We start from the raw sequence: 26,859 nt of genomic DNA, 5'->3' as shown, positions 1-26,859 counted from the left end.
GCAGAAAATTTTGCATATTTAGGATCTGGCATAGATTGGTGGATGCAGGAGTTCAGTAGTATGATACCTGGAGGGAATCACTCTGTCTTCTGCCTTTTGTGAAATAGGAAAATAGTAATTCTTTCTTCAGAGCAGCATTCGAGTCACTAAAAATTGTGAGTGACTCCATTTGAACAATAAGAATTTAAAACCAGAATAATACAAACTGACTTGGGGGGGTTTGGAGAATAATCCTGAGGCTGCTGCTGTGCTTAATTGCAACTGTTGCTACCCTGCTTTCTGTATAGAGAAAGATTTGGGTTTAATTATCTCTGGTACAATTATTTTATATTTATTCAAGCTGAATGACAGCAGTAGCTGCCTCAATGTGTATATATTGAAAAAAAAAAGAAAGAAAAAGCAGTGGCAATGATGTTCAACTCTTTTAGTAGATTTTGCAGATACAGAGTACCTCACTGAAAAGCTGTCTCCTCCAAACACACGAGCACTGTGTGCAGAGGGCAGAGGAGTGGGCTCTGCCATGAGATTTTTTTCTCCTTGCTCAGAATACTGCTTTTTATTACTCCCTTGCTCAAAGGACTTGTTGCAGCTGTATCTAATTCATTTTTAATAAGCTCTTTCTACTTCAGGTGTCAATCTGTTGTGCCCATTACTTTTCATTTTCATAAATATTTGAGTGCAAAATGATAACTTTTTTTTTTTTTTGCATGCACCAGACTAGTGGAAATGGAAGTTCTTTTTAGAAAGGCTTCAGAAAGTGGCAGAATCTGAAAGGATATGAGTATTTATGATCTTTAATTTTGGCTGCATACATTTGCACAGATACTGGATATGCTGACTGCAATAAAATAAAAACAAAGAAATATTTTAAATCCTAAAAAAAAAAAAGCTTTAATAAATGATCCCTTTTATTGATCATGTCCAGCAATAATTTGCTGCCTCTCTAAACTAATAAGCTCCAAACTGTCCAGACTTACCTCCAATAAGTAAACTGGAGCCAACATGAACAGAAGTGATATCAAAAGCAAATTCAGAGAAGGCAGCAAAAATATAATATTTTATTTTGATTGAAAGATGCCTTAAACTCAAGGTAGCAATGCAACTGTTCTTTCCTCCAATTATACGTTCAGGTTCTTGAAAATGAGTACAAAATAGCTTTATTTAGTATTTTTTTCTGTGTCAAACCAGAATCCCTACTTCTGTTGCATTAGGAAAGGTATCCAGTTCACTGCTGGATTTTTTATAGTCTCCTCAGTTGGAAAATAAATGTCTGTGGTTGAGGTGGTCGTGTTAATTCATTTAAGCACTCTCAAATTATTATTATCTTGTTTTTCTTTAAAAAAATAAAAAAGATTAAGACCTGATCTTTATTAATTAAACATCTAGCATGAATTTATTGAGGTGTAGGACTTTGCAGGTGGCAACCTTCGTCTTTTAATATTAATTGGAAAATATTGATTGAAAAAAGACTAGTCTGTCATGCTGATAATTGCAACCAGATTTAGATATGATCACTAGATCTTCCCAAGATTACAAAGAAGGAGTTACCATTTAATTGGTAAAAAGATTGAACATTATTTTGGTAATCCCTGAGCTTTGGTAACTTATTCCCTGTTGTTCATTTATATGTCTTGTCTGTATGCCACTAAAAAGTGGTTAAATATGTTGTAAGCTGATAAGACTATGCTGTGGAGTATTTACATTTAATGAGCATTCTAAATTTTATAGTTGTTTTAACAATATACTTTTCTTTAACTGGAGAAAGGACCCACTGACTGAACGCTTCAAACCCCCAACTGATCTGATATTTACTTCTTTATAGTGACGCACTAAGGTTGAGATAGTCTGATCTCAATTCCTTGACGGCAAGAGCAGGCAACTTAATTATTTAATGTTCCTCAATGCCTGAAAAAAAAAAAAAAATTCAGTAACTTTCCAAAGAGGTTCTACATCTTTTGACTTCATATTTGGTCTGTTTAAGCACTTTCTTAGTATGAAGTTGTGATATTTCACTGTACAAAAATATTGCTGTAGACAAGTCCCTGACATAGCTGGGAAAATAAATCAATTAGTGCAAGTAAAGGAATTTTTAAGAAGAATTAGTATGTACTGTCAGTTTTATAGCAGGAAGGATTTTCTGAATAAAGCATAACCTTTGATAATGCATGACAAATGTTAGCAGTTTCAGTTTTAGATACAAATACTTGAATTTCTCAGCTGATTTTTATTGCTGTTATCTCCATAATATGTATCTGTTTACACCAGTTAAGGATCTGGCCTAAATATATAAATTTATTTATTCTGTGGCTGTAAATTCAAGGTGCTGCACAGTCTGCAGCCGTACCATTAACTTGCACACTGACAGAAAATAGGCTGGCAGTTTATTAATGGAATTTTAAGATCATCCGAACAAAATTAGTTCCAAAATTTCAGTGTCTTCTATCCATTTTTAAATATTAGGGGAAAAAAAAAAAAAAAAGAAGTGTCTGTTTCAGAGCTATCCCTTTGTGTGCAGAGTGAGACCCGGGTTTCTCAGCCCCTGGAATGCTCTTTTTCTATCGCTGCTAATAGCTGTGGACGTTTTCCGTGTGGATGTTCAGTACACGCTGTTGTGAATCCCAGGATGATATCGCCATTACTTAGAGCTGTATTTTGCATTGCCTATTCTGTGATTGCTCAGCATGCACAAGGGTAGAGTTAAAATCTTTATTCATTTCATTTAAAAATGTTTCTTTTGTTCTCCTTATCGTGTTCTGGCTTTCCCAAGGATATATGCCTTGAACGAAAAGTCACATGTGCATTACTAATTGTGTGCCATTGTATTTACAGTTCCTAGTGGTGGCACTGTGAAGCTACTAATTCTTTTGCTTCACTTGATGTAAAATAATCTGAGTGTCTTTGATAGCAGTGAAACAGTATTAATTGTTTTGTACGTTTCTTGGTCACTCTTCTTAGGTGGTCTTCATAATCTATTAGAACTTTCAGCCAGATTTTTGTAATGTCATGCCTCCAGCAGTGATTAAATTGGTAATTAATGAACAGTCCTTGGCAACATAAACCACATCCCGTTAATTTTCCCTTTTGAGTTTTTCGAAGTTGTCGTCTCTGTCAGAAAGCATTGCGCCACCTTGCTACGGCCCCTTGGCATGGAACCACAGCGACGGGATTTTTTGCAGCCATTAGTAGATCAGAGCAGTAATTTCACAGTATTTTGGTCAGGGTAATTATAGTACCAAGTACCGAGTAGAGTTGGGAATTCACACAAGAAGTCCAGAAATACCAGGTGAGCTTCCTTGTGTTCACTGGGACGTTATGATTAGTTTAATTGGGCTTTGTTTGATTTCAGCCGCGGAGACTCTTTGTGCCACGGCACTGCAGCCACTTTCCACTTTAGTGTTTCTGACCTGCATTGACAGGAACTGGTGCAAAAATGAACTCTTTGAAGTGGGACTCTTTGGAGAGGGCAACTAAAAAAGGGGCAGAGTGATGTGTAAGTAGTGTACTGTAGCAAAGCGCGACACCGGCCCAAACACCCCGCGTTTTGCGGGTGATGCGATTCAAATCCTTTCATATTTTCATCCGGAACAGATAATATTTCTGCTACATTTGTGCAAATCTCGAGTAAATTACTGCGTTTAAAAACACAATCTGTTTTTAATCGCTGGCTTTTACATAGCACCTGCTGTTCTACCTTCCTTTGAAGATACAGTTGTTTCTCTCACCAGAAATTCTGTGAATCGTCTATTTAGTCCTGCAGACAAATCTGGGCGAATGCATTAATGAGACTGCAGCTGCACTTAGCAGTTCACATGTCACAAAATAGTAGGTAAAGGCATTCATACTTGAGTGACTGACTATAGGTGTAGTGGCCTTCAGCAGTACATTGTGCACATTAAACTTTAAATAGTCACTTGCCTGTTGGCTTCTGAATGAAAGGACTGTCACTGGTCACTTCTCCTAAAGCCTTAATGAAACCAAATAGTTTGCTACGAGTTTGGGCCTAACCATTGGGGTGTTTCATGCAGTCTTGTCAGTTGATGTTCATGAATTGACTTGAACGAAGATCAAAGTGTTTCTCAAAATGGAGAAGCGGGGAGAGAGACAGCTCCTTCAATTGCACCACAAGAGCTAATCAAGCCATCAGTTCTTTATGCACTCTGCGTGCCTTTAGAATTTAATACCCAATGGTTTGTCAGGACAAATTGAAATTCGGGGGTTGGCGGGGAGCAAGGGGGAGGTGGAGAGTGTCCCTCCTCAGCCTGCTGAAAATAAAATAAGGGCTTCACTCTTCTGGAGGATCGTTTTGATAAATTTTATCATTTAATGTAAAACTGCAATGTTGATTAAATGTTTGGGGTGTAGAAAAGAAGTTACGGTGAAGGATTCAATGGGCATTATGCACCTTAGCGCTGAGTAAAGATTCAGGTTCAAAGTGAAAGAGAAACTAAACTCGGGGTGATTTTTTTTGTTTCTTTGATTGCTAATGAACTTTTTTTTTTGCCTAGACATTTTAAATTGGATTCAGAAGATAGATTTTTGAGTGTCAGTTAAAACAAAGTCATGTGAAAATGCCTCTCTCTCTCCCTCCCTCCCCTTCTCTCTTTTTAATTGATATGATTTAGGCAGAGGAAAATGGTAAGGGGGATTTTTCTATTGCAGAAGCAATTTTTAAGGGATTTAGTCTTATTTAGCCTGAAGGTCTTCACACTAATGAGAGCACTTAAGTTACGTCCAGGCGTTGATTAGACAGCTCATCTATCAACTGGAGCATGAGAATTTGTATTTTAGGTACCTTTTATACATTATAAATTTTTTTTATTACTTTAGACTTTATTTTCCACAAATCTTTAATTACCTTCTTTCATATCCAAGGTGTCTGTAACTCAGCTGACAGAGTACAAATGCGAGCAGGGAAATACTCTACGTTTGATGTTGAGTGCATTTCGATACATTTTGATAATACCGAAATTTCGACAATATCGAAACTTCATCTGTAGAAATTGGCGTATTGGATGCAAATTGCTACCAAGATACATTCCTTAAACTGCCACAAGCTCCCTCAAAGTCTAAATGCATTTATTCGGGAAACACAGAATTGTGTATGTATATTTAAATGCCCAGCGACTCCCCGCGCCCCTAAATTGTGAATGCTCTCTCTACCTGTAGTTTTTTCGCTATGTTTCAAACACAATAGCATCTTAATTATTTTCTGAACCATTCTGAAAAGTACAGCTTTTGTAACTTTTTGACATTTCAGGTTTAAAAAAAATTAAAACGTTGCCACCAGCTTGCACTATGAGCAGCCTGTAATAACAGTTAAAAAAGCTTTCTGAACTATTTGACAAGATTTCTTAGTGCTGAGGCCATATGCTGTAGCCTTTAAGCTATTTCTTCCTATCAGTTTCATTATCACCTGCCTCTGAGTCTCCAATATCATCAGTAAGCACATGCAGAATCATAATTATGCCATGTACAAGTTCTTTGATAACATGTACAGTTTTCTTCTTAATTCTTTATCAAATGCATTGATCGTGGCATGTGTGCATTGATCCAGGTCCACCATCTGGCTGTGTGTGATAAGCACAGTGGCATCTTTGCATTTCCACTGTCATTCATTGCGCTACAATTTGGCTGCAGGGGAGTAGTGGCTGGGATTAGCCCTGTTCTGCTACTTACTTGCATTTTAAGTTGACACCTCTACAGCGGCTCAGACCACATTACAAACTGAAACACATACGCACGACTTAGTGATGTGACACTCCTCAATAAGCTTACTCCACTAGCTACTCAACAATCTGTAATTGGATTTGTAGGAATAACAGCAAAAGATTTCCTAAGAATTGCTGGGGACAGAAGGTGAAGTTTTCTCATTATTGGCAAAAGGCTAGGTATAGATCTTAGGCGATTGGTATTTTCCATTAAAAAAACCTGCCAGCAGTTTGCAGGACTTTTTCAAAAAAAAAAAAAAAAAACAGCAAAATAGGGTCCAGGGAGATGTGGGGTTTGCACTTGTTCTTTTCATTCTCATCACATAGAAGCAGACAGGGATCTTGTTACCCTCCCCCAAAAATTGAGAGAAGGCGGGGAGGAAAACCAACTTTGGGAGGCCCCCTGCAGCCCGCTGGCTTTGTTCGGCTGGGAGTGACCCGGGAGCATTCCTCAGGAGGGCACGTCCCCTCCCTTGGCGCGGGGCTGCCCGCCCCAGGAGGAAGCTTCCCAGGATGGCAGTCTGAGTGATGCTGCTCTCCAGCTTACGCATCCCATACACTTGCCAAAAGTCTTTGTTTCATAACACCACTTTTTTGTTTCTTTTTTTTTTCTTTTTTTTTTTCTTTTTCTTTTTTTTTTTTTTTTTTTTTAATTATAAAGTCAAGTTTACACAAGAGAAAATCCCTTAAGTGGAGCTCGACGAATGTTGACTCCTACAATGAGTAAGCAGCTTTCTTAACTTCTGTCTGTAACTCAGCTCTGGAAGGGCACAGAAAACACCATCTTTAGCCTGTTCATCTCGGATTCTGCCCTGTCTGGATGGTGACACTATTTTAGGATGTTTCTGAGCCGGCATGCTTGGGCCTCTGTTTGTGAGTCATGCCAATAGCACCGACAGTCACAATGACAGGCAGAACGAGCTCACGGATCCCAGCACCTTAGGTGATTGTTGACCTTAATAATACTTCCTGGATGGGGGAGAGCACAAACTTGCCTAAGCCGGGAAAATTCCAGAGAAGACGTTAGTGGAGGCCTTTGTCTCTGCTTTTGGTTTAGGTCAGCTTTCTCGGTGGTGTTTCCTGGTGTTCCCCCTGCACCAGCGTAAGTGAGCAAGGACAGAAGGAAAACACAACGTGATTTTGGAATTGGGTATCTCAGCCTGTCCCTGAAACTTGCAGTAGAGCCGAGTGCAGTGTGAAACAGACGAGATCACCTCAGTCACAGAGATGTGCAGCTCTGAAATGGTTAAATGGGTTAAATCTTATTTATCTGAATAGAACTTGGGGGCTGTTTAGCAGAATGCTCCAGCACAAATACCTGTGGTTCACTTTGACGTTACAATTTTTTTGTTGGTTTCCTTACTTATAAATACTTGAACTGTTAGACCTTTTACTTTTTTCTCTGAGAAAGATGTATTTGTACCAGATTAGAAAAGCTAAACTGTTTCTTTACATTGAATAATCAGCCTGTCATGACAAATCTATCTACTTCTGCATGAGTAGGTGCCAGTTTGACTAGCTTCTTTTAGGCTCACACTGAGTTTTAAGCTGGATCCGTGTGCATGACTGGCAGTGCATTTGTTGGACCAGATCTAAGGAGCCAGAGAGCGTTCAGCTCCTTTTTGCCTACAAAAGAGCAGCCAGACAGCCAGCAAGAGGCCTTGGATGTAGCACAAGGTGATACTTACTTAGTCAGCCATTCTTTTTTTTCAAATTTTTTTTTCCATTCAGTAAACTAAGAGTTTTTCAGTTTCACAATGACACAAGGAATTAAATTATCAGTGGATTGTTTTTCTACAGCCACTATTCTTCACAGAGAAATACTGTACCAACTGAATTGTATGTTTTCCAGAAAAACATAAAATTATTTTTAAAATTAAAAAATAAAAATAGAATAAATTGTTGGCTATTTCTTTAAAAATGCCTCCTTGGTTTAAGGAGATGTTTTCCATTTTACAGCCACACCATCCCATTTTATTGTGAATTTTTGGAGCTTTTTTCTTAAGGGGGACAGCTTTGTTAAGATATTGTTTGTGATATTTCCAGTTTTGACTTTGAGCTACTTCTGTGTTCATTCTGTCTTGTCTCATCAGTGTATCAGTGCCATAGCTCCTAAGCCAATAGCTACTTAAGCGGTTTGATACTTTTCGTGATGTGCATTCATGAAAAAATATTTTCAAGTTACATGGAGTTTATGAATAATGAGGTAGCTGATGTAGAGACCAGGCAGAAGGCAGAAAATACCCAAGATGTTTATGTCTGTTTTTGCTTACCACCTCCTACAATCAGAACAGCCACAGAAATCCAAAGCCACTTTTGTTTATGCCGAATGTTCCTTGCTTAGCAATCCATATTTTGCTCGCTACCTGTATATTTTCAGCTGTTCTGAAACAGTGGTAGAGACCAAACATAAATGTGATCCCTAGGGTGATCAAAGATTTAATCTGACCAGATGGGACAAACTTGAGAAAGATTTTGACTTTCCACTCTGTTTTGCAACAAGAAAGGCTGATTTTTTTTTTCTCTCGTCCTTTCTTTGTTAGCAAAGGCAGAGATCAGGCCATCCCCAGAGGAATGAGCAGGTGTGGCCATTTACAAGCATGTCTGGTTATATTATAAACCAACATAAGAAAAGTTTGAAATGGTTTGAAAAGATCTGCTAAACAGTTTTAATGTTTCATCCCAAATCCTATTTACTCAAACAAGAGCCGATCAAGGTCATAGTATAACCCAGCCTGCTCAAACCTTTAAAGCTCATGTAATTTTATTTTTTTTTTTTAATTTTTTTTTATTCTTTCTCTTCTTCTAACTGAATAGGTACATTTTGGTAATCCTGAATAGGTACATTTTGGTAATCCTTGCCTCTGGACAAGCACAGAAGTCTTTTTCTTTCTGAATGGCTAATAACAGAGCCGTTCTTCCTGTCTAATGATGAAAGAGGTGGCAGTCAAGTTCTTTCTCTTAGATGTACTGTGCACTCACGGCTGACCACGAACCATTTTGAAACCTACAGCTTCAGGAATTGCTCCCTCTCATACAACTCTGGTTTGATTTTTTTGCTGTGAATTACAAGCAATTTACTGCATTTTTTTTAATTTTACTTTTGTCCCCCAGTCTATGGACACAGTAAAGAATTTACTTTTAAAATGTCAAATAAATGCAATTCACCAGACTGTATTTTTTTTTATAGTGAGAGGTTGATACATTATCAGAATACTGGTGTAAAGTCAGTTTGCATCCTCCCAAAATTCTACCAAAGAAGGACTGAAAATCCCTAGTAAAGGTTTTGTGGATTTTTTTCTTTTTACTGTGAGAAGATTGCAAAATTTTTAGTCATTTAAGGAGATGGTTTTTAAGGGAGTGTTTGGGGGTTTTTTGCCCTGAAAGACTCCACCACTCTCAATATTTTCCTGAGTTGGGCAGCTCTCAGCTGGCTGGGTAATGATCTCGGAAACTGCCCTGCCAGTGTTTCACATTCAAATTCACCTTCCCAAATCCACGGCGTAATTTTTGGCCAAAGTAATGTCAGTCACTGCCGTCTGCGGCGAGTACAAACAGGACCCCCTAATGGCAGCCATTTTTATTTGTTTCTTAAGATCCAAAGGCTGCTGAAAGAACAATTGGATAAAGTTGAGGATTGGAGAAGCTTGATTTTCTTGTTCCAGTGAAATGAAACTCCCGTCCTTTTTTTTTCTTCCCCTTTCCCTTAAAAGCCAGAGTCAGCTAGGGGGTTGTAGCTGTGTCAAAGCCGTTGGGATGCCACTGCTGATCACTTTAATTACTAGGACTAAGGAGGATAAAATTAAAAGTAGCACCATTGAAGCAGTGGAAGAAAGCTTGCCGAGATGTCAGTGAACTGTGAAATATAAAAATTGCATACCAATACATTTTTATAGGAGGGAAACAAGGAATTACATTACTTATTCTTGAAGAGTTTGTCCTTAAATAGTGAAGTTTTCCTCACTGTGCATCTGCATGGCAGATCTTTAAACCATTACAAAATAGTTGGGGGGAAATAACAAAGAAAACTGTAATGTCTCTGGCATGTCAGAGGGTGGAAGATTTTACTGAGTTTTCTTTTCAATTGTACAGGGAAAAATAAGTCACTGTATGTGTGTTTGCTTGGTCCTTTCTTGGTGCAGTGCTTCTTTTCATATCTCCTGGGTTGTTTTTTTAAATATTTTTGTTTGTGCCTCTGTACCTCTCTCAAGTCCTTTTCTTTTCAAATTCTAGCTTGATATGCTGTTTAACTATTTTTCTGTACCTCAAAACTTACTCTCTCTACTTTTTCTGCTCTCAGTTTCATTGCCCCTTCTTACCAGTGTTTCTTCTGCCAAGCTCAGTAACAGAGGGTTCAAATACCTGAATTGAATTTAAGCAAGAGCTAGGCTGGTTTTTCCCTTATCCGCTGGTGATGATTGGCTTAATCAGCACAAACACAAGCCACCATAATCTGTGTTTGCTTGGAGATCCCCGGGATGTTAATGACTATGCTAATAATTCAGGATGCAAGTTCTCTTTCAGGAGGAGGGGAGGAAAGAAGGAGAAATCAGCCAGCTCAGTTTAGGGCATTTTTGTCACAAACACGTAACTGGCCCTATTTTTAAATTACATGTGCTGAAGTAGATTAAATTGTTTAAACGTTAAACCATGTGGGAATCTTAGTTTTGTACATTCATTCTTAGAAGTCACTTAAGTTCCTATATCCAAGGAATTAGAAATATTAGAGATTTGAGCAGTTTTATTTCAAGTAAAATTCAATGTAACTAATGTTACCAAATACTGTGGGTCGAAATAAAACTGTTTGCTGTGTCAGTTGGCTGGCTAGAAATTAAATTAAATTGATCTATTATAGTGCATGGGGGCGGGGGGGGAAGCTTTCCAGTTTTCTTTCTAATGTGTACTTTACCAAATAAATTTTTGATAGAACTGTTGCTCTGTGCCTTCTGGGAAGTTAAAGGGTGAGAAAGCAAACAAAGCCCATGTGCCGTCCTGCTGCCTCGCAGGGCCCAGGCAGAATTGTCTTTCCAGGGAAGGACATTAGGAGAAAAGTAAATCAAGGCGATCTGATAGGGAATCGGGACTCTGTCACTCAGAGGCGAGATATTGTGCTGTGTCCATATACTTTGTTTACTGTAGGGTTTTATGAGTTGTAACCTGCCCATGCAAGCTGTTAATGAGGCTAAATCTTTCTGCTGGAGGATTAAATTACAGCACACCTCTGGGCTAATGGTTATAAACAGAAGGTCCCATTAGGGCTGCATTCTGATTCAGTCATTTGCATTTTTTCTATTGTGCCGAGAACAATGCTGAGTAAATAGCTACAAACAAACAATTTACATGGAAATGGATAAAATGTACCTAATTAGTATTTTGCACTTGTTTTATTAATGATTGCTTAAACTAAATAGCACTTAGCAACAGCTCTCACCAGCCTCTGCAGGTGTGGGATGCTCAAGTTTCTGGGTTGGTGGGAAGGTTGCCAGAATGGCTCTCCAAAATTAGGCAGTTTGTTATATTCCACTTAGTTCAGGTCAACAGCCTGTACCTGGGATTTATCCAGGTCATTATGTCAATAATACATAAACTTTTTGGCAGGTTAGATTTAAACCAAGCACTGACTTCTTTGCACTTTTTGAGCATTTCTGATATTGATGGGAAGAACAGTCCTAACTTAGCAAAAATCCCATGCTTATGATGAAAACTGAAATAGTTTCTCTTATGGAGATAGTGAGTCTTATAGATATGTTTAAACAGATCTTTTTCTGAAATTTTTTATCATGGTTGGTTAGTCTTTTACAAAATTTCATGCTGCAGAACTTTGCTTATTTATGTAACTGAAATATTATCATGATTCTAATTTATGAGCTTTAGTGAGACAGCACTATCTGGCATGGTTCCAGTATGATTCCTTTAATTATTGACCAAAGCCTCACTAGTAGGATGTTTTAAAGGGATGCAAAGTCTTTTCTGCTGAGTGCATCTATTGTTTTTGCAGTCATCTTCATTCGGTTTTTTGGGGTTTTAAAAAGAAAAATATCCATTGAAGTCAAAGAGCATGCCTCAGATTTGATGCCACTTTATACTTTGAAGTCAACTGGGTGCTTGGAGGAAGCAAGAGCAGTATCTGGCTTCTCAGTTCAGTTCTGTGACAGAATACTACTCAAATGAGTAATTCAATTTAGTAAAACCATTTTATAACCGCAGTAAATCTTTGCTCAAATCACTCATTGGGAGTGATTACTTTGAGACTGAAATGTCTGCAAATTTTCATCAAGGTGTTTTTATAGAAAATAATTTATAAGTGCTTTACATTGCAAATCATCAGGTTTCTAATGCAGTAATAATTTGGGGAATGCTTAAAAAAAATAATCTGACGCATGGATGTCTTTAAAAATTGTGGTGTGACACCCAACTGATATCGAGCGTCCTATTTATAATGTGGGCCAAGCACCATGCTGTAAACCAGTTCCTATCATGATGATCAGATTGAGAATGAAATTGCATTTCTGTCAATTACTGAGTTGGCAACTGTTCAATATATCTTAGCAGCAAGATGAAGAGCGGCGTCGGCAGCTGAGAGAGAGAGCTCGTCAGCTAATAGCAGAAGCTCGATCTGGAGTGAAGATGTCAGAACTTCCCAGCTACACTGAAATGGCTGCAGAAAAGTTGAAAGAAAGGTCAAAGGCATCTGGAGGTGAGCTGAGGAACCTTGTATCTTATTCCTGTGGTAACCTAGAAACCAGAGACCTTTTTGGGTGTCACTTTTATACGCACTTCAAAACGTTGTTATTCATCAGGTGAATGTCTCAAAAGACTTGGCCGTAGATGTGTTTCCTAAATCCACATTGTGCCACCTAATTTCCAACAGTTAAAAGAAGAGCATACATGTGATTGAAAGAAAAATATGTTGTGTGAACGAGTAGCTCATGTTGGCCCATTATATACAAATTTCTTGTTACTGACAGTTTCTTAAAATTTCGTGGTTCTTGGTTTTCTTCAATATAGGTTTTTATATAGGAACATGGACATAGTTTTGGGGAAAAACAGCATTTGAAATACTTAAGAAATGTTGTTTTGTATTAAATGTGTTCAAAGGAAGAAAATTTTAAAGGTGGTCTGTGAGAGGTATGGGCAACAACCTTTTGACTTTAAATGGAAGTCTTTTGACAGACCACTTGCTTTTACAGTTTTTGAGTTGTAATATTGCTATAATGTTATTAAGCTGACTTTGAAATACCATTAAAATTCATGTACCTGCCATTGCTATGAGCTGGAGTAATGTAGTGTCACTCAAACTCAAATGGGTGCTGAGCACACGTTTCAGTACAGGCTTCTTGCTCTTTTAATGTCTTCTACATATTCTAAGGGAAATAGTGTTTCTCAAACTAACTCATAATCATAAGCCAAAGTGTAAGGAAAATCCAGCTTGATACTGACAGTGCATGTAGATTCAACAAAAATATTTATTTCTTCTCTACTACATGTATTTTGTATGCCTCAATATTTAAATACAGTCTTACTGCACCCTAAGCCCTACATTTCTGTTCCATTTAGCACCAAAGAGGAAGCAGTGAGTTTTGCATCTCCCTTTGAATCTGGTCTTCAGTTTTGCTCTTTTTGCCCAGTAAACCAAGCTTGCCAAAATAACTCTCTTTTGTGGCAAGTAGAGAAATTATATCCTTGATGGCAGTAAGACAGGCTGAGCCAAATGACACAGGACTTGGGTATTACCTAGGCCAGGGTGTTTCTCATCCCTCTTCACAGTTCATGATTCCCCATCCTACATTATTCCTTCTCCCTGTGTCATCATGCCTGTGCATAGCTGTTCCTGCCATACCTTCTCTCAAAGTAAGGTCTTTGTCTGGTTCCATCCTGGCTGCTCAGCTGCATAACAGTGACCCTGTTTTGTTGCAGTGACTCAGTTATAGAGTTGCTAAATATCCCAGTGTGCTGCTTTCTGGGATGTGGTCATCCTCTTAATATTTTCCTCTGTGTTTTACCATTTCTCTTCCTGCCCTTCATACAGTTTGTAAGCAGTCAGAGAGGTAGCTGTGCATATATATTGAAAGAAAACTGTATTTGTAGGGGGAGATTGCATGTGCACCCAGAGAGTTTAGTGTTACTAAAAGAGCAGACAATATCAGCATTGATGACAACTCATTTATAAAGCAAACACTGCTCTACCTATTGGGTTTTATCCAGCTTTCTACTTTTGCATTGGTTTATACTTCCTACTGGAATTTTTTTCATTCATGCAATAGTTTGGCCAATCTTTTTGAACTTCTCTTGGACCTAAAGTTTTATTCCCTGTCTTGTTTTATCCCTCTTTGCTCTTTTCATGTCAGTGTGCATTTTATAGCAGTTTCTTCTGCTTCCTCCTTCTCAAAGAGTTTTCCTTATGGCACATCTTCCACATAATTCTACCCTACCACTGGTATTTTCAGGTGCTACACCAAATCTCCCCTAAAGGAATTAATTTTTCTAAAATGCAGTAGTTCTGTGAAATGGCACCAACACTTTACAGAACAAATGAATTGGAATTACTTCTGGGTTTAGTCTTTTTGGGCTTTCAATTTCCACCAAAAATTAGGATTTAATAGACAGTCACCTTATTACTACTGGACTTTGAATGTTTCCCCTAACTGCATTCACATTTTTTATTGTGTAGAGTCCTGTATTCCCTACACAATACCCAAGACAAGCTTATTATCTTGTGTTTTCTGAGCTCTCTTGTCCATTATACATCATTAATCTCTTCTTCTGCATTGATTGCAATTACTTTTTGATTTACAAAAAGGAAATGTACCAAATAATTTTACTCTCAATTCAATTATTTCAGAAAAAAGTGACATTTCAGCTCTGGGATTCTGGAGTCTTTAAAGACTAACTTCTTCCTTACAACTGTAGGTAAAAGCATGATCTCTTCCATTGTTTCTATGTGCTCATTAAGAATTTCACGCTTTGGCACTGGTGCAATATTCTTTGTTAAAAGGCTTTATTTAACCAAGGTCTGAGAAACTCAAATGACTATGGCAAGTTGAAACTTTCCTGGATAAGCAGTATCCCTAGCTATGAAATCCAGTCTTTTTCATAGGTTATTTGGCATGTGAGACAGAAAATACTTCTTGCTGCCAACTGCCAGAGGGTTTGGGATGGCAGCTTCAAATTTATTAGTTGTCCTATTAGCTTCGGGCCGATAAGCGGATGCCTTGAGATGGATCCAGGGACAGTATCGAGATAGAGATCCAAATATCCCCCCTTTTCCTAGCAGCACTGGGACAACAGAATTGACATATTATCTAGGAATTGTCCCTGAGCAGTGGAACACCCGTCTGCTCTTCTGGGATTTGGTGGTGTGTTTTCTTTACTCTCTGGCACATCTCCATCCTTTATTTGAGCTGGCGTCGGTGTGAGGAAGTGGCTCGGACCTGGGGGTGGTGAGGACAGGGCATGTTCAAGATCTCACTTCTGAGGCAGTGATCTTCAGGGAATGTATGTGGTGGCACAGCCTTACTCATCATGCTTAGTCTCCAGGTCATGCAACGAGTGTTAGGTCCTTAATATTTTTAGCAGGCAATGTTTCTATCTGTCGACAGTTACTGCTATATTTTCTTGTCCTGACATCAGATTTCTTGTACACAGAACCAGTATTTCAACTCTGCATTTCTTCCATTCCCTGCCTTTATTACTGTGCACAGGCTCCTGCCACATCCTGTAGCCTTAAAGAGAACTCTGTACCTGGAAGTAAATAAACTAAATATCTCAACATCCACAAGCCTGAGGGATTTCCCACAGACAATGCTGAAGGCTGGAGATACCTTCCCTGAAGAGCAAGTGCTGTTTGTGTAGTTTCTCCCAGTAATGTGATCCAGCCCCCATTAATGCTTTTGCTTCACTATGAAAATTACTCATTTTTCATTTAATCTAGAAATTGATGCAGTCAGCTGCAAATCCTTCACGTGTGGACAAGCTTAAACCAAGCCAAGAGAATATCAGTTTAACCAAAAATTAGGCCTGACCCTACTCTGCGTAGTAAGACATAAGAGCTATAAAATGTCTCTGGGTCCCTTTCCACCAATATTCTGGCATTTCCACATGGTTCCAAAAGATACTTATTTCCCTCCTCCAGTCCAGACTGCAATCCATGCTGTGCAGGAGATGGTCAGTGCTTTTAAGTTGTTGACTCAGTCCTTTATCTTTTATTTTGTTCATTCCTTCATGACATAGTAAAGCTGTACTCTTTTTCTGGGATTCAAATTTACATACTTTCCAGGGAAACAGTGCTTCAGTCCTTCAGTCGTTTTCTAAATATCTGCCCTGGTTCTAGACCAAGTGCTTTAAGTTTTTCACACTAGCAATTTGTTCTTTTCATCGAAGATATCTGTTATCTCTTCGTCATGTTGTTCCTTTTATCATTTATAATTGCAAAATCTTGTTGTAACATGCTGCCTAAACACATTTCCCTTTTAATACACTGGAAGAACATTGAACTGGAAAAAAACCCTAGAGTAATTTAAATCAAGGAATCTAGATTTTTAAAGATACTTGAAAAATTCTGAAATGACTTCAAATTACTGCTCTTAATTGATTTTTTTGAAAAATAAAGTGTAAATATCCTGATAATCATATTCAGTCAAAGTCTGCCAACTTTAAATTAAATACTAGGTCAGGTCATTATCTGATACCAGAAACTGGTGTCTTCCACATTGCCATCTCTTTTGTTTCCTAAAATGGTGGTGTCAAAGGCAGTGCCTCTGATCTCATCTTGCTATATTAAATTAAAGAAAATCAAATAATCTAATATAAGCATTCCCTTAGTATGCAGGAGTCTTAAACCCTGTCATCTTGTTTAGATTGTTTTGACACATCTGGCATGCGATGGGGTGACTGGTAGCTGTGAGCTGACCTTGTGAGCTGACTCCTTTGGGTGATTCCAAAAGTCATTGCCTGCTTCTAGGCCCCAGGTGGATTTGGTTTCCCATGAGAGTCTCTTTTTCTTCCCTTCTGCCTCTTCCACAGTAGCCCAGTCATGCTTTCAGTGTGCCCCTCTGAACTCCAGGATGTATCTGAGAGTACCTTGGCCTGAGTGCCACTGAATTTCTCCAACACCATCATGAAGGATTGATAGTGATGTGCAAAGTCCAGCTCCTCATCAGAAACAGTAGAGCAGCTTTGAAGGAAATTCAAAACCATCAAAATTACTGCTATTGTTGCTTTACCATTCTCTGTTTTCTCTTCAGTTTGCTTTTTATCCCTTTACTTTTTGTCCTTTTTTCCACTTCATGAAGATCATGCTGTGCTATTCTACTTTGTTCACTTATCTCTGCCCTTCCTGAAACAGCAGGAGTCCAGATCCCAGGATCACCTGTGTGAGCTTAAGTGGAAACAGAGGGGGTGTCTCAGAGAGTTGGGAGTGTTTCTGCCCACCCCCTTCCACACCTGAAGCACAATCTGTCAGGTCACAGGTCTGGTCACAGATCTTGGCTTGGCTGCAAGATGTTCTTCTCCATCACTCTGGCTCAATCTGGGGCAGCTTGGAAGAAAGCTGAGTCTTCTAGAACCCAGGGAGAACACATGGAGGGGAGCCCAGGGAAGTCATGGTGCTCAGCTGAAGCACAGGGGTCCTGCTTCACAGGCTGCTGCTCTTTCACTCGCACAACCGATGGGGACACTGGAGTGGGAACCTCTTTGCTCCTGTCTGTGGCAGCAAGAGCCTTGCCCTATATCAGCAGAGGTCTGTGAAAGGTGTTCATTAGTTACAGGGCAATTGAGGGAGCAGCTGGTTAGAAAAAAATAGTAGACGTAAAAAAATCAACAGGCTCCTAAAATGGGAATTATAGGTGCTGTAGAGATAAAGGGATAAAGATGCAGTTGTATGACCTTCAGTGTGGGCCTAAAGTGCAAGCTTCAGGGCTGGGAATGAGGTTGAGTGTGTTTCCAAGCCATGACTGATCAGCACCAATCCTGGTCCAAACCTCTGGGATTCAGAATTATAGCATCATGGTACTATATTTAGGATCCTTTTTGTTTATATGATGCTTGAATATACCCATGTCCTGTGTTTATAATTTGTAATTTTTTTGTCCTGTCTTAGATATTTTAAAGCTCCTTTAGTTACTGTTTTGTTTCTTCAGTTGTACTTTAGCCTCCTCCTTTTTATCGTTTTTACACACATGCATGTACATAAGAAAAAAATGTTAGTGGAAGTCTGAACAAGTGTAGATACCATTTGATATGAGATCTAAAAGTGAGTAAATATAATGTATCTACTTACTTTGAAAGTACTAATCTAGCTTTTATGGACTTGAATTTCATTATATATTTGTATTGAAAATGTGAGTCAGGATTTTTTCTGGGATCTGCTTCACAATTCAGAACTTGCTATTTGATCTTCTTCAGGTTACTTACTCTTTCTGTGCCATAATTTACCTACATCATCATCATAACTATAATTATAATAATCACCTACTTCATAAAACATTATGGGGCTCATTTATGAGTTATATTCTAAGCTGCTCTGAGAAACTTGGTAGAAAGATTCCATAAAAATATAAGTACAATTATTATATTATTTAAAATGTGTGTAGCTTACAAACAATGCTGATGAAAAGTAGTGCAGTAAAGCACTTTTAACTTATTCATCAATGACTTGGATGAAGGGGCAGATGCCTGCTCAGCAAGTTGACTGGTGCAGGAAGCTGGGAGCAGGGGCTGATACCCCAGAGGGCTCTGAGCCCTTCAGAGGGACCTGGGCAGCCCGGAGAGATGGGCAGGGAAGAACCTCCTGGAACTGAACAGGGCAAGGGCAGGGTCCTGCAGCTGGGCAGGAACAGCCCCAGGCACCAGCACAGGCTGGGGTGCCCTGCTGGGCAGCAGCTCTGCACAGAGGGACCTGGGGGTGCTGCTGGACAAGGAGCTGTCCATGGGCCAGCCCTGCCCTGGGGACAAGAGGCCAAGGGGACCCTGGGCTGCACCAGGAGCTGCAGTGCCAGCAGGGCAGGGAGGTGATCCTGCCCCTCTGCTCAGCCCTGGGGAGGCCAGTCTGGAGTGCTGGCTCCAGTTCTGGCATCCTCAGGACAAGAGAGACCTGGAGCTCCTGGAGAGGGTCCAGCAGAGGGACAGAGATGGGGAAGGGACTGGAGCCCCTCAGCTCTGAGGAGAGGCTGGGGGAGCTGGGCCTGCTCAGCTGGAGAGGAGACACTGAGAGGAACCTCATCCATGTCTGCCAGTGCCTGCAGGGAGGGGCCAGAGCATGGACCAGGCTCTGTCCAGAGGCACTGGGACAATGGGGCAGGAACTGAGGCTCAGGAAGTTCCACCTGAACATGAGGAAGAGCTTCCCTGTGCAGTGCCCGAGCACTGGGACAGATTGCCCAGAGGCTGTGGAGTCTCCCTCACTGGGGATAGCCAAGAACCACCTGGACACCATCCAGTGCCCTGTGCTCTGGGATGGCCCTGCTGGAGCAGGGAGGTTGGAGCAGATGACCCACAGTGGTCCCTGCCAGCCTGACCCATCCTGGGGTTTTGGGAAAGCAGCAATTCATGAGTGTGCTCTCACTGCATCTGACATAGTTGCTTACTGAGCATGATGTTCCAGGTTCCAGCATTCCTCCTAGTGCAGAAGGAAACTTTAAAACCTAGGCAAGGTACAGTGATCACTGTTCTGGGATGTACAAGGTGAGGAGTAGCCAGTCTCACCAAGCTGGGAACTCAATACCTGGAGCCTTTCTGAGGAGACAGGAGCTCGAGGTCCTTCTGCTGCCCAGACCCATCTGAACCTGCCACATGGCAGCTTTGGCACCCATTCTGGAGTATGGAGAACTGGGAGCCTGGGGGAAACCATTTTTACTCAAGTTACCCAGAGGTTCAGCACAGGGAACAGCCACTGCTGAGGCCAGGCTCTGCCTTTATTGGAGCAGGAGTTTCCAGCAGAGACCCCCATATGTTTAATGAATTGCCTCAGTTTAAAGGTACATCTAGAAGTGGACTGACTGGAGTCTCCTTCCAGACTTATTTAATTATTTGCATTTTAATCATAACTCAGCTTGTTCCCTAAAGCATTCATTTTTTTTGAGTGATGTGTTGCATGTACATATGGAAATACTAACCTTAATGCTGTGTTCCTACAGATGAGGATGAGGATGATGATAATATTGAGATAGATACTAATGAGGAGGCTCCTGAATGCTCTGTTACTGGAGGTGGAGATGAACTTACTAACCTAGAAAATGACCTTGATTCAACGGGTAATTTAAATAATGGCTATTTTGTGTATTTTGCATGACTAACACTCCATCATCATATAAATACTGATGTGCTGCTTGTCTCTCTGTCAGCTTTATTCCCATGTGCCTTTTCAGGTCTCTGAAATCCTAATGTTTAATATCCTGCATTCATGTTTAGTTGAAGTTTAAAATCAACGAAATCATTATTTCCAACAATGTCAGATTTAAATGTCTCTGGCTCTTTTGATGGGAAAGGGGCCCTAGGCCACATTGGTAAGGCAGAGCCACCTGAAAGCACCCTGCCTGGGCTATGCCACATGGGCAGACGGATGAGCAAGTGTGTGGGTGACTAGAGCTACCACTCTGCACTGCCATCCTGGCCCATCTGCTCAGGGAAGAGGAGAAAATTTGTCTTTCTGTGTTCATATAGACTTGGTGTCTCTCTGGTGCCTTCCAAGGACCAGTTCTTGTGTTTACTCCTTGTTGCCCCAGTGCGGGGCATGGAGGTATAAATATGAGGAGAAGCATGAAGAATAAGAGTGTTTAAATAACATGAAGTCACAGGAGTGTTATTCCTCCCTTTCAAAAAAAAAAGCCCAGCTGGAATTTAGGTGTTAAATGTGGTGCTGAATATGTTGGAATCCTGCAGTTAGCTCAGGCCTGGAGTAACTTGGCCAGCACAGGACTGTGTCTTGAAACAGGCAGTACAAGAGAGAATATCTTCAGCATCCTCTGGCTTGATTCTGCCCATGCCAGCTAGACCCAAATGTGTAGTCCATAATATGTTAAATAAGAACCTTATTTAGTGTTTTTTCTTTATAAATTAGACCAACAGTGGTGTGTATATAGCACTTTGTAGTCTTGATAGCATGCAAAGGACTTGAGTAATGTCCTTTATTTTTTTCTGTTGGAGTATTTCCAGACACATAAGAAAATATATTTACTGTTTCCAGCATTTGAATTTAGCTTACTTAAATCAGAATCCTGTCAAATAATTTTCCAATAAAAACTGGTTAATTTTAGAAGGAAGAGAAGCTGAATAAGTGAATATTCCTGTCCCATTGCCCAGTGACCTACCAACATTTATTTCTGTGGGCCTTTTTTTCTGAGAGGTACCTTTTCAGGTATACAAACCCACTGCCCAGTTCTCCATGTCCACCATGGGGACACATCCTGGAAAAGACCTGGGACATGATTTTGCAGTTCAGTCTGCACAGTAGTCAGGGGTACAGACAACTAAGAGAGAAGATGGGCAGTAATACAGAAAGCAGACTAGTGTTGTGGTAGAAATTACACTACATGAATTTTGGTTTAAATCTGCCAGTCATACCAAGTGTAGGCTGAATCTCCTGGGAACACCTAAAAGTACAACTGTTAAGTGACATCTCAGATTTGGGATCATTTTGGCCATCTTAATTAGTCCTATGCTGAATCTTAGCCCCTCTTATCTCTCTCAAGAAGAGGAAACTTGTTTTTACTCCTTCTTGGTTTTAAGTACCGCTTCTGTCTATATTTGTCAGTGTTTCTACGTGTTGTGAACCTCTTATATCATGGTTATTACATGATGTTTATGTATAAACCCACAAGAACGTGCATGTACTTACATGTGAGCCTCAATTAAGGACACCCTGACTGGGTGTGCCAGAGGAAAGGGAAACTATCCTTTTTCATAATCCAGCCCAGCCCATTGCTGCTGGAGACAGACCATTTGACTGCCCACATGCCAAAAGTGTTTTGGCTAATATGCATTGGAGTGCCCCAAACCTTGGAAGGAGCTGTGTGGCTAAACAGTCATGACTCCACTTTCCACACCAGCTAGAAGTCACCACCCTGCAGTGAAAAACTCAGGTTGTGCATATGGGAAAACACAGAACTGCTCTTTCCTCTGCCTGTGAGCCAAGGCCCAGGTGTAAGTGCATCCCATGTGCAGGTGATGCTCTGCTGGCTCCAGTGCAGGGGTGATTCCTCCCATGGGGCTGCATGTAGAGGGTGTGTCTGGAGGCTTCTGTGCCAGTGTTCCTCTGCTTCCCTGGCCAGGGGCAGCTCCACAGTCTGTGCTGCAGCTTGCTATTAGTGCCTTCCTCCTCCTTATGTGTGTGCGTAGGTAACTCCATGTGTAGGTGTGTTACAAATTCACATAGCCAACATTGACATACAGAATGAGTATCAGTGGGAGGTAAAGTTCTCAACTGCTATTTATTTGGGCTCTGATCCAAGTTGCTAAAATTGATTAAAAAATTTGAGGGCTTCAGCAGACTTTGAGTCTGTCCCTTTGATGCAGTTCTGAAGCATTTTATGACTCCTAGTTTCAACATATTCTATGAATCATAGTAAATTATTACCAGAAAGTAGTCTTTTTTGATACTGAAATTTTATGAGAAGCTGTGCCGAGAAGGATGAACTAGTAGTTAATAAACTTGAGGAGTTATCAGTATGTAAATTATATGATAAATTTTCATCTTTAAATAAATGGCTTTTTAAGCATGTTTTTACACCAAAGTATAGGTATGTACCCATTGGGAGTAACTTTAAGCATTATCTACTTTCTGTGTTTTTCATCTGCTGTCTGCAAGCATGTTTACTTGTTCAGCTAAGTGTCATGTATGTTTCCCAAGAAAAAAATCTATGTATGTTACACAATCCTGCACCAATCCCAATCACAAAAACAATTCCTTCTATTTTTTTTTAAGTTCAAAATTATAGCAAAGTGAATTAAATCTACCTTTTAAATTGCTACATTGTTGTAGCAAGTCTGCATTGAAATGCATCTCACTCTGTTGTATGTGGTATTTGCATATTTAGCAGAACAAAACAGTAAGTTGGTGGATTTGAAGCTGAAGAAGCTCCTAGAAGCTCAGCCACAGGTGGCAAATTCACTCTCCAGTGCTGCTCAGAAAACTGTAACAGATAGCTCAGAGCAAGACATTAAGGTAAGTTTTGCTTAATGCTTTTGTTTTGGTACCTGTGTGTTATGATCGAGGGTTTGTATTTTGTGAGGAGGAAAATAATTTCTTACCAAATCTTTCAGAGTCAGAAACACAGAAAATCTTCATGGCAGTGCAGTTAGGTATGCAATGCACTGGGTTTTTTCCTGTTGATTGATCAACACATTTTCTTTTTTTTATTTTTTTTTCCTTAATCTTGATACTTGTCATTGGCAGAACACTAACAACTATAAGAAGCTCTCTCAATCCTGCTGCTCAGGTTGTTACTGATATCAGAAATGCAGCACGGGCTCCATCCTGCTGCTGGTGCAATCAGCAGCTGGGCTACCTGACCTGAATGGGAGTGGGGTTGGACTCTCAGAGATTTGCTTCCCTCCGAGTCCTGGTCCTCTGTTTTTCCTACATTAAAATTAGGCTGTGGTACACTTTAAAGGCTTACATACTTTGGGTGCTTGATGAGTGCTTCTGAGAAAAACAGACACGAGTATGTGGTGTATATGGGCACTTTGCCTGTTCTTAATGTTCACCACTTCAGCATAAAGTGCCCCACCAATCAATTTTCCATTTCATTTTCTTAATTAGACCCCTTTTGTTCTCGCTATTCTATTTTTTAAAAATAGTCCCTGTATGTCATTAATATCCCTATGGCTCTGGGGCACTTCCAGTTGGGTATAACTTTTCACCCACCTGCAGTCTGTGGGGAGAGCACTGCTGACTGAAAGGATTTCCTTCCCCAGATACAGAGATGCTTTGAAGTCCCAAAACAATGACTTTCATTGCTTTTCCCTTACACTGTCGGTTCCTATAAATTGGTGATGAAAGTGTGTGGCAGCAGCAGAGGACTTTCGGTCTCTATCTTTGAACAAAAGGAAGCCTGGATCAAGTCTGATTTTTGCGTTCAATTTAGCTTTCTGCAGTGGATTTAATGCAAAATGAAGCTGGCCCAAGAATAATACAATGGATTGAAAAGGCTAACTGAATTAGTGGGCTTAGAGGAATACATTTGTAAAGTGGCAGAAGTCCCCAGTCATAAAAAGGTTTCTTAAAATGGGATTTACTAGCTAATCACACTGATATTTTAGCATGTTGCCAGGCCTAAAAAATTAGCCATGTTTGTTTATTTTGGTAAAGACTCTAGTTTAGGCTGTCAGATGGTTATTATACTAATAACAAGAAGCCACCTTTTATTTAACCAAAACCTTACAACCACCTGACTAGTGCAGCTGAAAAGTCATCCAGAGCATTACTTGTTTAAGCCTTAATTCTGTGAAATGACACATAGGCTGCCTCTTAGGGTAATTTGGTATCATCTAACCTGACAAAAAATTGTATTTCTCTACAAAAAGCATTTGTGAAGCTGTTGGTTTTTTTTAAGGTTCTCCCCACAAAAAGGTGCAACTTAACAGTTTATCTCTGTGTGCGTCTTTTCTAAGGAGGAGTTGAAAGGCGGCGTTATAAGGAATATATGGTGTCCATCTGTTCTCATGGAGCTCTTGGCATTGAGGTGGATTTGTTTTTTAATAAAATGCAGTTTACAGGTTTCTAAATGAGGCATTCTGTGTTTGTGGAAAAGGATAAACTGTTACCTTCCCTTGGGGATTGTGTATCCCCGGCCTCCTTGAGGCGAGAGAATAGGCCGTTGGAGAACTCCCTCATTACCGATTGTCTCAATGCAGAGGAAGGGCAAAGTCTTGGTAGCTTTTGATAACCAGTTTCAGCATTCAGCAGGCTTAGCTATTAGTCATGCATCTTAGCCTTTCCCTATTTACTTTCAAAACACTTAATAAAAATAATAAAAGATTAGGTATAAAATGAAATATTTGTTTGGTACACAGCACCTCGGTATCTGCAGCTTCCACACACCACAGTGGTTCAGTCTTCTGGGATATTTTGTGTTGATAGAATCATTTGAATTTGTTACCAGTATTAACATAGGAAGCCCTGGAAAAGATAATTGTAGTTTCCTTAGCTGTAAAGGGCTTACTTACAAATCTGGCTTTGGAAAGTTATAGCTGATGAAATGCAGTTCAGTGGGGTAGCATTATAATCCTACCTTTTAGACTTCATCCAGCATTAGTGGTTTATCTCAATGGGCATAAAATTAGAAACTAGTTCTTCTTGTCATACAAGTCTATGGGACTACAGAAAACAACAGATTTCTGTACCGGGCAGGGAGAGAGGCTAAAGGCAACACGCTTTAAAATGATACAGATCATGTTCAGGGGCAGAGACGCCGCGACTTGGCAGCAGCACACGCAGAGCTGGCACAGCAAAGGTGCAAAGGAGCGAGTTTTTGTTTAAAATGGGCATCGCTGGCAAATGCTGGTCACAATGAAGAGGTCTGCTTGGTAAAGAAGTAGAGTTCTGCAGGAGGGTGCCCACAGAGCAGAAAGCCAGTTGTTGCCACCACATATTGAACAAAAAAAAAAAAAAAAAAAAGGAAAAGTTAATCGCTCTTCTACTTTTTTTCCCTGCATCTGAGACTTCCATCCAATGTAAACCACGGCCCGAGTTGTGAAATCCACTTTGTAAAATCTGTGTCCTGTCCCCTCACAAAAACGTACCTTTCAAATTAATGTCTTCCCGCTTGTAAACAAAAGAAACTGTTGTGTGTCTGGTTTTTTCCCAGCAGAATGGAACAGAGGAACATCGTGCTGAGCGATCACAAAAAGCAGCAGAACGGTTTAGAAATCCCGTTGTGTTCAGCAAGGACTCGACCGTCAGGAAAACTCAGCTCCAGTCTTTCAGTCAATACGTGGAAAGCAGACCAGGTAGGAGAAAATATAAAACCTGTTTTCCCATCTTATGATTTAATAATATTTAACAATAAATATATGAAAACCCGATAATGTAAGTCCACATTTCAATACATAAATATCAAGCTTTATAATAATTTTACATGTCTTTTCCCTTTTTTCAAGAGATGAAAAGGCAGAGATCAATACAGGAAGATACAAAGAGAGGAAATGAGGAGAAGGCTGCGATAGCTGAGACTCAGAGGAAGCCATCAGAAGATGAAGTGCTTAATGTATATTAATTTTTTGTCTGGTTTCATGATTGCTGATAATTCCAAACTGTATGTGGAAATAGTGCCTTTATTTGTTAAAATGAGATGTTAGGGTTTTTTAGATGTCAATCTCCAGTGCATTCAAAGCAGAGTGAGAGGGGTGCACTGTTGAATTAGTCTGCAGTGTGGTGATAATTGTCAGATAAAAAAAATGAATTTTTCAGAGTTCCACAGCCCCAGCTTCCTTGAGACATTTCCATCAGGGCACTTCCCATAAAGAGATTCCAGTATTGATCTACCGGGAGGATTTTAATTATTACAATAGCAGATACCGCAGAGCTGCAGTTAGAGGGAAGAGTCACATGAGACCTGCTAGAATTTCTCAGCCAACCCATTTTGTTGGCTTGGGTTAATGGGTGTTCAACCTTTCCATTATCCAGATCAGCCGTGAATTACTAGCTGAATGATGTTTGCATTAATATAATATATATGGTAATTTCTTCACTTAATTAACGGGGAGGTTCAGCTCAGTAGGGGTATGGGCTGATCATGTGTAAAATTGATTTGTGAGGGAAATATTTGATAGACCGCAGGGAGAAAGCTGGTTTTGATGGACAGCTGCGGGACAGAAGCAGGAAGAACCAAGTTTTAACCTGAATTTTTTTTGTCTGAAAGCGCAACACAGCCTTTGAGGGCGGTTGTTTGTTGGTCTCCACAGTTTATCTGAACACATTTGTCATTTTTGCTGAGGCAATCTGGAGCTGAGTAGCAATTTTGTACTGCTGTCATATCTACACCAAAACATCGAACTTTTTACGAGCCAGAGTTATTTTTAGCCCAGTAGTACTTTTGCAGAGCTGAAAAGGTCTGGCACAGTGAGTTCACATTATATATGCAGATGATACACATGAACTCTTGGGATATTACAGCCTGACACAGCATTTCTTTTCATCTTCTAATAGCAATTGTTAA

At 39.9% G+C, this 26,859-nt stretch overlaps 1 protein-coding gene across 14 annotated transcripts in view; it reads left to right on the top strand.

Annotated features, from left to right (window-relative positions):
* EHBP1 (EH domain binding protein 1) overlaps positions 1-26,859 on the top strand; it is a 206,588-nt gene that overhangs the window by 141,452 nt on the left and 38,277 nt on the right. For 3 of the 14 annotated variants that reach the window (XM_063152355.1, XM_063152343.1, XM_063152350.1), the window contains 5 exons: positions 12,258-12,405; positions 19,840-19,956; positions 22,738-22,865; positions 25,510-25,651; positions 25,802-25,908. In XM_063152355.1, coding sequence (XP_063008425.1) covers positions 12,258-12,405; positions 19,840-19,956; positions 22,738-22,865; positions 25,510-25,651; positions 25,802-25,908 — 642 coding nt within the window. The remainder of the gene's footprint in view (positions 1-12,257; positions 12,406-19,839; positions 19,957-22,737; positions 22,866-25,509; positions 25,652-25,801; positions 25,909-26,859) is intronic. The other 11 variants (XM_063152347.1, XM_063152351.1, XM_063152356.1 and 8 more) reach the window with 9 other exon arrangements.

This window comes from Melospiza melodia, chromosome 3 (assembly GCF_035770615.1).
Source record: "Melospiza melodia melodia isolate bMelMel2 chromosome 3, bMelMel2.pri, whole genome shotgun sequence".
NCBI classification, from domain to species: domain Eukaryota; kingdom Metazoa; phylum Chordata; class Aves; order Passeriformes; family Passerellidae; genus Melospiza; species Melospiza melodia.
The sequence above is the reverse complement of the archived record's forward strand: the minus strand, read 5'-3'. Positions and strand labels throughout refer to the sequence as shown.